General features: G+C 43.2%; 2 protein-coding genes across 5 annotated transcripts; both read right to left on the reverse strand.

Moving 5' to 3' along the window:
- Positions 1 to 60: 60 nt before the first annotated feature.
- Positions 61 to 5,085, reverse strand: LOC100840352. 2 transcript variants are annotated; one of them, XM_003558470.4, is made up of 3 exons: positions 4,847 to 5,085; positions 3,469 to 3,539; positions 61 to 2,921 (listed from the first exon to the last, which is right to left on the reverse strand). In XM_003558470.4, the coding sequence occupies exon 3, from the start codon at positions 2,845 to 2,847 to the stop codon at positions 292 to 294; it is 2,556 nt and encodes an 851-aa protein (XP_003558518.1). In that variant the 5' UTR covers positions 2,848 to 2,921; positions 3,469 to 3,539; positions 4,847 to 5,085; the 3' UTR covers positions 61 to 291. The 2 variants fall into 2 exon arrangements, with proteins under 2 accessions (XP_003558518.1, XP_010228987.1); XM_010230685.3 differs by having other exon boundaries at positions 61 to 2,924.
- A 1,326-nt stretch (positions 5,086 to 6,411) lies between these two features.
- Positions 6,412 to 11,741, reverse strand: LOC104581253 (hydroquinone glucosyltransferase). 3 transcript variants are annotated; one of them, XM_010230689.3, is made up of 3 exons: positions 11,574 to 11,636; positions 7,673 to 9,408; positions 7,233 to 7,374 (listed from the first exon to the last, which is right to left on the reverse strand). In XM_010230689.3, exon 2 carries the CDS (start codon positions 9,135 to 9,137, stop codon positions 7,686 to 7,688), a length of 1,452 nt encoding a protein of 483 aa, XP_010228991.1. In that variant the 5' UTR covers positions 9,138 to 9,408; positions 11,574 to 11,636; the 3' UTR covers positions 7,233 to 7,374; positions 7,673 to 7,685. The 3 variants fall into 3 exon arrangements, with proteins under 3 accessions (XP_010228994.1, XP_010228991.1, XP_024312011.1); XM_010230692.2 differs by lacking the exon at positions 7,673 to 9,408 and having other exon boundaries at positions 6,412 to 7,374; positions 11,574 to 11,741; XM_024456243.1 differs by lacking the exons at positions 7,233 to 7,374; positions 11,574 to 11,636 and adding an exon at positions 9,600 to 11,497 and having other exon boundaries at positions 7,482 to 9,408.
- Positions 11,742 to 13,387: the final 1,646 nt, after the last annotated feature.

The raw sequence follows: 13,387 nt of genomic DNA on the forward strand, positions 1-13,387 counted from the left end.
ATCAACACTTGTATTATGAACTTAAGAAATACAAGACCAACAAAAGCACAAAAGGTTTTGTGGTGTCTCAATTGATTTACATTGAAATATAGGTGAAATCACTCTTTTTATGAAGCTCCTTGAGGTATTTTAATACTCTATAAACATTTTGAGCAAATTTTACTTCTAAAAGAGATGAAATGTACAAACTATACAAAATATTCTTCATTAACTCCAGTTTTGAATGATAAAAGGAAAAGAGAGTCCAAAACATAACAGCAAACTTGGTAAATTCAATAAGATGTGTGTAATCTACACTGCTTCCTCTGGTGCCTTTTCCTCGTTACCGTGAACTGAATATGCTGAGTTACCTGCCTGTGGTGTAGATGGTGTGGGATTGCCGTCCTGGAGAAGTATTACCGTTTCAAATGCACCAACCAAAGCCTTTACCTTGCTTTTCCTAGACCCCACAAGCTTGCTTGCAGTTTCTTCTATTACATTGTTGAACAGCCCCTGTGCATCCTTCTTGTCTTGTGTACCTTGATGCCTCAGTTTCACTCCAGGAGATTCCAAATCGGGTTCAATGCGAACAAAACTATTTGTTATATTCCTCTTATAAACCCTTGTCGCTGGCTGGCCTTCACCATTTACAACTTCATTTGCAGCCTTTCTTCTAAATTTAAGTCTTCTCGGGCCATTACTGTCTGCTTTGAGTTCTACAATTTTTCCCCTTTTAAACTTCAATTTGTAAGGTGTGGCACTAGCATCATCTAGGTCAAGTGCTGAGATTCTTCTTGGCATTTGGCCACTGGCCTTTGGAGATTCATCCATATTTCGGTTCCTTGTTGATCCTTCTCCTGCATCAGACTGATCTGATTCACTTGGCTCAAAATCATATTCTTCATAAAACTCATCATCTGATAGTTCTCCCGGTGACTGTTGAAAAACAATCCTTGGTTTCAGAACATCCTGTTCAAAGGTTCCATCATTATTGAAACTTGCTAACTCATTAGCTTGTACATTAGAGTCACTTGGTTCAATCAGCAAAGACTTTCGTTCCTCCATAAGTTCACCATCTGATGAAGTTTCTAAAATTGATTGGGAGTGATATGCACTATAAATATTCCCAACCTCAAAAACTTCAGAAGCCTTGACATTTTCAGCTATATTTCCTAAAGTGCAATCAAGGCAAGACTCAGGATCCTCAGCATGTTTTTCATTAAGTGCCCGTAGTTCTGGAGATCCTTGAAGGTCTTCATGAGCTGCCACGTCCTCCCTACTTTCAGTTACAGACTCCACACTAGCATTGACTTTTAATCCATCAGCTTTAGTAGTGGAGCTACCTTCAGTTAATACAGAATCATATACATCTGCATTTTGCACAGCAGTTAATTGTTCAGATAGTTGATAGATATCTGTATGCTCTGTTTGAACGTCCTCATCTGTTGAAGCTCGACTATCAGAACTCTGCTGTGCTTGCATATGTCCTAGATCGGATTTACTGAGTGCTGTCTCTAGTTCCTGGTCATCAAATGATCGCTCCAATCCAAGAGCAATGATACTTTTCTCCAAGAGTTCAGCAGCCGATGCTTCACTCTTCTCAGTATTTTCATTACTTTCCAACTCATCAACCTCCAAAACAGATATGCTTCTTTCTTTTAGTGCCAGTCCAGGACTATCTACATATTCTGTGTCATCTGAAGACATCTCTGCCAGTGCTGACTCCGCTCTATAGCCTGTAATACATGAACCTAACACATCATCTTCTTGTGTTTCAACAGAAGCGGTCAACTCAGATTCTATGGAGGATGATGTTAGGGACACATCCAAGCCACCCTCTGAATCAGATCCACTTGTTTCTTCTGGTACTGTTTGAGATTTCTCTACATGTTCTGTAGCATCTGGAAATAGCTCTGCTACAGTTGACTCCACAGTATGGCCTGTAATACATGAATCTTGCGCATCATCTTCTTGTATTTTAATAGAAGCAGTAAACTCAGATTCAATAGCGAGTGGTGTTCTTGACATATCCGAGCCTTCCTTACCATTGGTATTTGCATTGCTTGACCTCATAGGATTTCTTCCTGTTTTGCCACTATTGCTTGTACCCTTGACAGTAGAGGTTAGTGGAGATGTAAGCTTTCCCTTCAGGATATTTTTATCTTTTGAAGAGATTAGATTACTAGAAGATTGAGATGACACAGGCATTTGCTTAATCATGTTGAGTTTAGTGGGAAATGAAGCTGGCCTCTTAACCGATGATTGCTTGACAGTTGAGGCTTTTGCCACAGTTCTAGCTTTCTCCTGCAGTGCCTTCTCAGCCAATTTCGACCCCTTGACTGGCATTCGTTCTTTTTTATCAAAACTAGGGCCTCCATCAGGATACCTTGGATTAGCTGACGTCCTCGGTGCAACCATTAGTTGCTTCTTTCTGCCATCGGAGTTCGCGTTCTTATGATCAGCTGACGTGGTACGTGCAACCAAGTGTTCAGAGGATGCAGCACTTCTCAAATTTACTAATTTTATCTTGTGAGCAATACGATCAGCCTCACCCAGTGATATACTTGACTTAGCAAGTGAAATATTTCTGTTCCTCGCATCCTTGGGTGTATCCAAGATAACTGATCCGTGCAGCGCAAAATTATTTAGATGAGCTGGAACTTTCTTTCTTCTCCCTCCTGAAAGCTTCAGCTTTTCTTCAGAAGGATTCTTGTGACCAAACTTGCATAAATCATGGCATGAGCCAGTGGAAGCTCTTAGATAACGTGGTATCGTCTTCTCGTCCTTTCTTGAAGGATCTGAAGGTGAAGCTAAGCTCGTAGGAGTGGTGCTACCAACTGTATTTCTTCTTTCCAAATCTTTGGACATTGAGGCCTCCTGGTAGATGGGATAGTGCTTGTCTCAGCTCAGTGTTCTTCCTTCTGAATTGGAGAATATCTAGACTGCTATAATAGAGAGCATATGTTATTTTTAGAGCTTGCATAACTTCACAGTATGAGACAATAAAAACTAAAGAGAAAGAGAAACTGAAAATTCTAAGAAGTTAATTGGCAACGGAGAATTGCATTAATTCCAATCACTTTTAAAACCTCAAAACTTTCAGGTACCTGATCTGAATCTTATCTGTTAACATTGCACACTCTAAAGCAAGGTGCATCCATATCATAAACAACATTGATGGTCATCTGAACAGCATGCATGCATATTGATCCCAACAGCTTTCAGGCAACCAAAAATTTGGCATGCAAATGTTTGTATTATCCTAGTAATTTTTTTCTGTGAATACCATATTATCCTAGCTATTCACTTAAGAAAAAAAATGCTATTTCAAAAAAAATATGGGGAGTGATATGGTGCTGCTGCTGTATGGGGCAAAACAGTATCATAACAATTCAAAATGAAATAATTTTTGTAGTTACACAAATATAAGAATTCTTGAAAGTTGAAGTGCTTGACGTAAAACTTAAATATTAAAGAGTGAATGTATACCTCCTGAAAGAAGATATCCACAACTTGGCTGTTCGCTCCTCCAACAACAATTTCCACAATGAAGAAGTGGCCTGAAAGTGGAAGGGGATTAGGCTACAGACGCATCACTGAGTTCAGTATCCACAACTTGCATATCAATTGAGCAAAAAGAAAAATAAAGAGCCCATCATCACTACTAGATAACTTGCAATATCATTTATTCCTTTATCAAATTGTTACTGATTGACTTATCGTACCAATTGCACTACTGAAGTGAAGCTTTTAAAAAAAAACTATGATATAAAGGCTCTTCACGATTGAAATGATGGAAAGAATAGGGAGTATGACAGAACACCTATTTACTAATAGAATGGAACGACAATAAAGACTTGGCCTGTCCATGAACAACTGTTCCGTAACATGAGTAAAAAAGTTATAGGCAAGAGTAAGCCCGCCGTAGCCCGGTCAATTAAACATAAACTTGTGAATAAATAACAGTAGCACACAAGAATGCATCCAATTCCAAAACCCAGCTATCCCTGTCTTACCTCATATTGAATAAATCCAAGGATTCTAATGACAAATACAAGTACACAAGATCAGAAGTGACAAAAGAAAAGAAGTACAAAAGCAATCGATACATATACATCTTCCTGCATCTTGAGTTACTCCCCACTCTCCAGATCCCATTTATCCACAAACGTTCAACAACCAATTACTGATCACTAGCAGAAGCACTTTTCTTCTAGCCAAGCTGTCCTAGATCCATCTGTTATACCCTAGCCTTTCCAACTAAGAACTGCAAGGACAAGCACAAGATGCCAGCCAAAACCCCTACGGGGACAAGAGAAATCTAGGCTGGTCAAAAGCTGAAAGGGTCTGACACCTTTTAGATGGCAATCATCTACCCTTGGTAGCTGGCAATATAATTAGTACGGAGTACTACATTACAAATCAGACTATCGGAGCAAAACTACTGCCTGCTAACGCGAAATTTGGGGAAGCACAAAACATGAACAATTTCATTGTTTAGGCAGAATAGACGTCACGAATCAACAGTCCCTTTGCTTATTATCTATAAAGAAAACAAAGTTTTGCAGGTTACCAGTTCATTGTGGGGGTTGAAAAAGCTGAAATGAGAACAAACAAGTCAACAGAACGGCAACAAATGCACATCGAAATTCCATACTTCATTTTTCTCGCATGCAACAAAGTCTTCACCTCCCCACCCCCACGACGCATTTACCTCGACCTAACCAACCCCCAACGAACCTCTGCAACATCACGGAATCCAAACAAACTCTCCTAGCGGCGGGCGAATAACGCAGACCAAAAACCCCAACCCAACGAAGCAAGGATCCGCATCAAGGAAATCCTCGCGCGGCAAGATCATCAATACCTTTGGGGAGACGGAGGCCCCGATCGGAGGCTCCTCCCCGCTGCGAAGGCGGCCGAAGCAGAGGCGGCGGTGGACGAGGAAGGCGGAGAAGAGGTGGCGATGGTGGCGACGCAGGTAGTACTAGCTGGGAGCACTTGGGCTGGGCAGGCAGCCAGACTGCCAGAGCCAGCCTTCCCTTCTCTTCTTCTTCTGGAGGAAGGAAGACGTGCGCGCAACAACTAAAAAAGGAGAGAGAATGCGTAAAACCGACCGGGCGGGTGTTTTAGTTCAGTCTTGCGCGTAGTTCCGTTTCGTCTTCGCGGCGTTAGAGTATTCCGTAACGCCTGAGCTGTTTTGGGCTGTTTTCTGCCTGCCCCTACGGAACGGACGGGAGACCGGCCCGGCACCGGCAGCTTTACCTCTCAACTTTGAGTTCTAAAAAAAAAAGAAACTTCTACTTTGATTTGTGGCGTTTTTAGGCCTTTGCTAATATCCAAAGGCGATGCTTTTCGGTTACGAGTTTCTCATACACAATTTTATTTCTCAAATGTGGCCACTGGCCCGCGGCTTTATATTTAGTACCTTCTGCTATTGGACTGACCAAACTAGACCATCAGCTACTATCTGTTACAGTTTGTTTTATTTTCTCAACTCATCCATGTGGCTGTAAATGGTGCATGTTGACCAGCTGAAACGTGCTTGCGGACAATACGTGCATTCAACAATCAACAAGCTTTTGTCACCGGAATTGCACGCCGAACTTTAAAAGAAGTTGCAGGATTTTTCTGCAGTTGACTATGATCTATATATCCGTATTACTATTTTTTTAGCAGTGAACTGGTTTTATTGATTCCCTGCAAAAAAAAGAAATCTGGTTTATTGATTCCCTAGCCAAACAATTAAACCGAATCGAACAATTAACAGTCGAGCTAGCATCGGACCTCGATGCAATGCAAAACTAATGAGCTCTTTTACAGATAGATAAAAATCTCTAACTAATACTAGTACTGAGTACAACTCAAGCTAATCTTAATAAGCATTACTTTGGTCACATACAGATAATCATCAAAAGTGAGATGTTTAATTAGTCCATTGCTAAAGCATGGTCGATCGAACACCTTACCTCTTTCCGTCCTCCGTTTCATTTTCAGCAGCTTCGTTTTAGTTGATATATCGTTGTTATTACGCATCGTCTGATTGGAATGATATGCTGAAGTTTCTGGTGTTGATTAGGAATTTAGGATCCATTGCGCCTGTGTGCCAAATCTCAGATCTTGCCAAATTTGGGTCTGTGATTGCTCTACTCATCACAGCCTACTATTCTGAGGTCCGACGGAATATCGTGTCATGTCCAGTTTCCCATAATGTAAATTTTTAGAACGAGCAGGATTTGGAGTATTTTCTGGAGTGTGAGGTTAAATGGCTGACAACCAAAATACTCCATTTAGGACATTTGGGAAGGGCAACTTACTGATCGTGTGTAACAAGTAGAATAGTACAATTGTACGGGATGTGAATTGCTGCTGATACACCTCGATGCTCAGTAGTGCATGCAACAGCTACAAAAAATCACCGCCTCAAAAGCCTGAACTGAAAAAACAATGAACCAGAAAAGGCAAACTATACAGAGTCTATAACAGCAAGGGTGCCATGAGATACATATGCAAGCTTTGTCTATAACACCGTACTAACATAGTGACATCTCAGACAACACAAGTTAAGTGAATATCTCTCTGACAAGCCATTCCAAAGTGGGATAAGCAAAGTAGAGGATCAAAAATGACGGCAGCGCAAACAAAAATGTGACAAGAACATACAAGAGCAGAACTGCAGCACTGGCAGGGACAGCATATAGAACTATGAGAAGGAACATTATCACGAGTGGAAACTTCGCCGTCAACTGTATGAAGCACACCAAAAGCTTTTGGAAAGACGCACTGATGCTGTAAGTACTGGAATCGTTGCCAACAACATTGCCATCCCTGGCAGAAGAGCTCTCAGCTCGTGCAACAGGATTTCTTCGGTGGTGTTGACTGGAACTGGTGCCACCACTTGAAGCAGCTAGGGAATGACGCTCTTCGTGTCCAGAAGAATGGAACTTTGCTCTTTCACCATTCATGCTCTCAACCATCCAGAGCAGAAAATAGTTCTTGCGTGGGAACTTGAGGTTGCCCTTGTACACCAGCCGGAAAGACAACAGGTTGCACCAAGGACATGAGATGAATAGAGGAAGCTGGATAGGAAGGGTAGGGAACTTGACAACAGCCCACTGAAGACCCAAGATACAGTTCTTGCACATTGTATGACCACACCACAGGACATAAGGGATGTTCTCAACAATGTTGAAGGATTCACAGCATATTGGACACTCAAGGCCCTCCTCTCTACTTGCACATGAAGAAACATCATCATCAGAACAATCAGGATTGGATAGGTTGCATCTGGATGACTGCACCTTTTTCTTTAAGCTTCCAGCTATGGCATTTGATGCAAAACTCCACATGTTGGATGAGAAAAGCTGGTACACTGCGTCTTGTGCATCTGCAACCCTGATGTACAGTAGAGAATCAGAATGTATCATGAGCAAACATGAGTCCAACCCATGCGTACATAAAGGGCATGCAAGTTCCTCCAGGAAGACTGATGTTATTGCTTATGATGAGAAAAAAAATTAAGTTCAACATGCTCTCACAAATGCAAAAGAAATAGCAACACATGCAAGTATCATATTATCCCACACGGCAGCACAAGTACTTGATACACAAGCCAAAAAGTATGGTGCTAGTATATATAAATATTAAACAATTCATGATGGGCAGTTGCTTGCAGAAGGGAAAAAACAATTACTCGACTTTCTTTTTCATTTTTCACTGGCAAAAGATCTCCACACATTTGTAACTTGCGCGAGTGCATGAGCCGAAGAACCATCTTTGCTCACAGCATGTGCCGCTCTATCTCTGACCTCACCAACAAACTTCCTCATCCTTGCTCCTTCCTCCTCATCCATCACATGCCGGATCACGCTAGCAATCTCCTCCTTGCTGGCAAACCCACCAGGTCCAATGCTGACACGGACCGCCACCTTCGCCTGGACCTCCAACATCGCAGCATTCATCTTCTGCTCTGCATAGAGTGGCCATGCCACCATTGGCACACCATTCAAGATGCTCTCCAACGTTGAGTTCCATCCACAGTGCGTCATGAAACACCCAACAGAGGCATGTGAGAGGATGGCCGTCTGCGGGGCCCATGATTGGAGAAGAAGCCCCACACCCTTCGTCCTCTCAATGAAGCCCCTTGGTAGGAAGCCGAATGGGTCATCGTCTTCTCCTTGCTGGGTTCCAAAGAAAGCTCCACTCACTGTGTCGTTGTCTGGCCTCTTGATGGCCCAGACGAATGGATGCTGAGTCATCTCCAGTGCAAGCGCTAGCTCAGTTGTCTGCTGCCATGTTAGCGTGCCACCACTCCCAAAAGACACGTACACAACGGATCCACGTGGCCGGTGGTCCAGCCATCTTACGGTGCGTGAATGATCTTCTTGCACACCTATCGGCCTAGCCCAGACCAACGGCCCGACCGCATGCACCGGTAGCTTCATACAATCCATGCCTTCACCGACCGCGGGTTCCAGGTCACAGAACGTGTTAACCAGAATCCCATCGACTCTTGCGGCCTCCTTGGCCATGGACAAGAACCCAACGTATGTGCTGCTGCTCCGGTCAGCGAGCATTGATCCTGGGAGCTCGTGCACATGGATTGGCACGCATCCAGGCAGCCGGATAGGCTCCGTGGCGTCCCGGTACTCCTTGGTGAGCTTCGCGTCGAGCTCCGGGAGGTGCAGGAACAGGGACAGCAGCATCCACGGAGAGGTGAAGAACATGTAGCATGGGACGCCGAGCTCCTTGGCGACGTCACGCGCCGGCACGCCGACCATGTCCACCACAAGCGCAGCAAGTGGCGCGGTTGAGGCGGCCAGCGAACGGGCAACGTCCCAGACACGCGGGATGCTCCAGGAGACTGCATGCATGACGCGCTCGCGCATGGAGTCAAAGGATGGTAGCACGTCTGCGGGTGGCGCAGGCAGCACAACAAAGTCAATGCTGTTGGGAACAGATGCAGCCAGGGCGGCGTACTCCTCCGAGGGGAGATCCGTGGCCGCAGCAAAGAGCAAAGTGGCGGAGAGGCCATGGTCAGCGACGAGCTGGCGAGCTAGCTCGGCGAAAGGGATGAGGTGGCCCATGCACGGGCTGCACAGGAGCAGCACATGAGGCCGCGCGCTTGACGGAATCAATGGTTCCTCGTCACGTCCCATACTGCTTGGATGACCGTTGGCGTACTGAAGCGGCACTTGCCGGACGACGTGCCAAACAGGTGGCGTTTCGGTGTGGCGTTCAAAGGAGAGTTGGGTGCTTGGGTTGTTCTTGGCTACTTTTGGGTTTAGACTTGGAGTGCTTCCCTCATCAATGTAGTTGGTTCACTTGGTTATAAAATGTACAAGTATCTGGCCCTCGTAGACTCCAGCCTGTCCAGGTTAGTCAATGACATATGTTGTGTCACTGACCAAATGAAGCCAATGGCAGTGCCTACAAGTCAAAAATTGGCATGTCCAAGAGTCAAGGAGGTTTTGTAGTATATTTTTTGTCGAGTAAGATGCACTTGGTACATAAACTTGGATGGTAAAAACTGTTAGGTCCATTAACTTGCATAGGTCATACACCATTATTTCAAACTTTTAACACGCAAGACAAAAACGACAACGCGGCAGTTAACATACATGGACCCAGGAGACCATTTTGATGGGGGGTTTGGCGTATGAGCCGCGCGTGAGGGGGATGCGAGTGGGCAACTGCTTGGTTACTTTACACCAAACCACATGTGTTTCCTAGTAAAACCTGGGGACATCCACTTTGAGTTATGTGAGATAATATGAGCTTACTACGCATTGATGAAAAAAAGATATTGTAAACATGTAGTTCGAACTCATCCGCTACAATTTTACACGGGGATGGCATTAAATGCAAGGACCAAACAGATCCTACATAGTCTACACTTGGCTCACACTCATTTAATATTTTTCCAACAGGAATAAACCACTCGACGCTTCTCCAAAACATAAAGAACAAAATGCAGGATTATGAATTTACCTACAGGACTTTAAAGTTAGGAGTAAGCAATAACTGGTAAGCTGAATTGTGCTAATACACCTAAATGGAGACATTTTAATGAGTCGCCGTGGATCGAGCAACTCTTAAGCTAAGATGTGAGTTCTCATTTTCAGCCCACTTGGGAAAATAGCCACATGTTCATACAGTACGCCAAGCCTATTTGTGTAGAGCTCAAGATCAATAAAGCTTACCACTCCGCAAACAGGTTCACTTAGAAATACTATCTAGCCTCAACCCTGTTTAGGTAAGTGAGGTTATCTATGCCCTATACACTTGAAAACTTCAGCAGACCTAAAATTCTGAAACGTGTATTTGTAAGAGTCCCCAAATCAGAGCCCAAAAATTGTTCTTTCACGCAGTTCCACGGGATAAACAACATTCTCTAGCCTATTGTTGCTCCTCAACTTTAATACCATGCAGTATGTAAATCATCTGCCTTCCCGTGGTGCAAAGTATGGAGATTTCACTGATCAAATTTTTTACTACGAAACAAATTTTAACTGAACAGTGACGGAGGTTGGAGGAAAATTAAGAGGGCGCCAACCACTAGCGGAGCTACAAGGAGGGGGGGGGGCACCACCCCCCAGCCCGCTAAAAAAAATTAATGGATTACTAATTTGGGCTTAGATTGGAAAATAGGCAACTTTTGCCCCCTGCAGCTTGATATCTTAGAAGAATTCAAGACCGTTAAGGATCGGAAAGCTGATCAGTATGCAGTATGTTCAAGTACTACCTCCGTTACATATTAAGTGACTCAAATTTGTCTAAAAATGGACGTATCTATATACTAAATACGTCTAGATACATGTAATATTTCGGCACTTAATATGGGACGGAGGGAGTATTATATTTTGGTCTAGTTTGTTCTCTTTTGAAGTAGTTCACTTTATATATGTATGGATATGGCTAATCATGCATGTATATTGTACTCCCTCCGATCCTAAATTCTTGTCTCAAATTTGCCCAAATATGGATGTATCTATTCTTAAAAGGCGTCTAGATACATGTAATATTTCGACAACAATTTAGGATCGGAAGGAGTAACTAATATGGACAATATCAATATAACTTTATCTCAAGGCTACAAATTTCATTGTGTTTCAGTGGTACAAATTTTGTTTTGGCTTTCGCCATCCCCTGGACATTCTTGTCTAGCTCCGTCACTGGCGCCAACACATAAATACATAGCTATTTTATTTCTTAATTCTTCCTAATCATCGGGGGGAGGGGGTTTCAGGGGTGCAGGGCCCCCTGGCCCCAATGAAGCTCCACCCTGCAACTCAACAATTCGTGACCACACCACACACCCATGAAAATTCTCAAATCGGGGAGGTTTCTACTCTACTCCAAGCATCCTCCTAACCACTCAGCCCCACAAAATCAAGCACGCACCTAGTACGAGAGATCAAGGGCGGAGGACCCGGTAGGGCAAGGTAGGGCGGCCGCCCTACCTTGATTTTTGCCTCAGTTACGAATTGGGGAAGATTAAGGAGATGCAACGGGAAGCTAAAGGGCGGGATCTGTTCGTGGGGTGATGGAGGAGAAACGGTCGGGAACGAGAGAATTGAAGGGGAGATAGATACCTGCGGTGAAGGCGCTCGCACGAGGAGGAAGACGAGAGACGGAGCGAGGGGGCTGGGGCGCTCAGCAGCGGGACGGGGAGGGAGGGGGTGGCGGCGCTCGCTCGAGGAGGAAGACGAGCGACGGGTTGGGCCGTCGGGGCGCTCGGCAGCGAGATGGGCCAGGGGAGGGAAGGTTGCCAAGCAAGCAAAGCAAAGAACAGAAAAAACAAAGTATACTGCCCTGTTTTTCTCAGCGTGAAACCGCAAAAAAATCTCATTTGCGACCAGGAGGTGAGGTAACCACTGATCAATATGTGACGTCGTTTTAGTATCTTATGTGTAAGGTTTTTGTGTGTTCTTGTTGACGGCAGTCTAACGGTGGATGCGACCATGCTTGGATTAATGGTCTCTCGGCTCCATCTCCGTTTTGGCGTGGCTATCATGATCTACTCCATGAAATTTGTGGATCTCACGGCTCGTGAATTCATGATTTTGATCATTTTCCTCATCGGTTCGGCTATGATTCAATGGTTTGACAACCTGTCTTGCGAGGGTGTGTCCCTGGCCACCGCGTGTTCAACGATCTTAAGTTCTCACCCGCTTGGGTGGGCGGCTCATGTGGGTCGGTAAAAACCTACAACGTTAGTCCAGCTTATGCAGATTTGATCTTTTACAGTTTCGTCACCACAGATTTGGAGAAATATCAAGATGCAATCGGCGCGGTTAGAGAACTTGGCTTCAAAGATTTTTTATGTAACTTTCGGTTTATTCGAAATCTTTGTTGTCGTCTTAATTTTTCGATCAGTTGTATTTTGTTCGTTGAATAAATAAAGTCTGATCGTTGTTCTAAAAAACAAAAGCAAAGAAAAAGTGAGAGATAAATGAGTTGAGAGCTCCACACTAGGCCAAACTGAGAACAAGTAGTTTAATAATTTATGTGATGTAAAAAATGTGTGGCTAGTTGATACAATCTGACCGAAAATGTGTGGTTCTATTGGCAAATTAGCAAAAACCGGGACCTAGTGAGACGGCCCCCAAAAACCAAGTTTTCTTAAAATTTACCCTGTTTATTATGCCAAATATCTATTAGTGTGTCCACATATCAGGCGCCTCAATTTTTAAGTACTCCCTCCGTCTAATAAAGGATGTCTCAAGTTTCTCAAAACTTGAATGTATCTAGACATGACTTACTGTATAGATGCATTCAAATTTAGTCAAAGTTGAGACATCCTTTGTTGGACGGAGGGAGTAAAAGATTTAATTCTTGGTCGAGAGTATCAAAGCCACTCACTGCCTTTCGTTGCAAATTTTAAAGCACAATCTAGATCCAACGGCTGAACAATCAACTTATCTTTGACTAAAAATCATGCGAACCCGAATATCTATTTTAGTAAGTATGTAAGTATGTAGATGTTTCTGGAGAAAAATATAATTATATATTTACTCTTGTAAATACCTAACTTGATAATTCACCTCCATGTGTTTATCCTTACTCGAAACATTGGATTATTACAAATTAAGATTATTACACACTTCATATTTTATACATGTATACTATGCGACATTGTTTTTGCATGAAATCTATTAAAATATTGAATTTTAAAAACAAAATATTATAAGAATTATTAAAAATACAAACAAACACATTAGAATTAAGTTTGCAATTATAAAATATAAATATTAAATGTTATATGTCTACTATACGAATCGCCTTACCTAAATATTTTTTTTTATCTTCGCTCATGCAAGAGATTTCGGAGTATCACAAACGGGCAGTTATTAGAAACGAACCAGGGGCAAACCACTTGGAGATTATGAAGATGGAGAGTGAGATT

This window comes from Brachypodium distachyon, chromosome 1, assembly GCF_000005505.3.
Source record: "Brachypodium distachyon strain Bd21 chromosome 1, Brachypodium_distachyon_v3.0, whole genome shotgun sequence".
Classification (NCBI taxonomy): Eukaryota; Viridiplantae; Streptophyta; class Magnoliopsida; order Poales; family Poaceae; genus Brachypodium; species Brachypodium distachyon.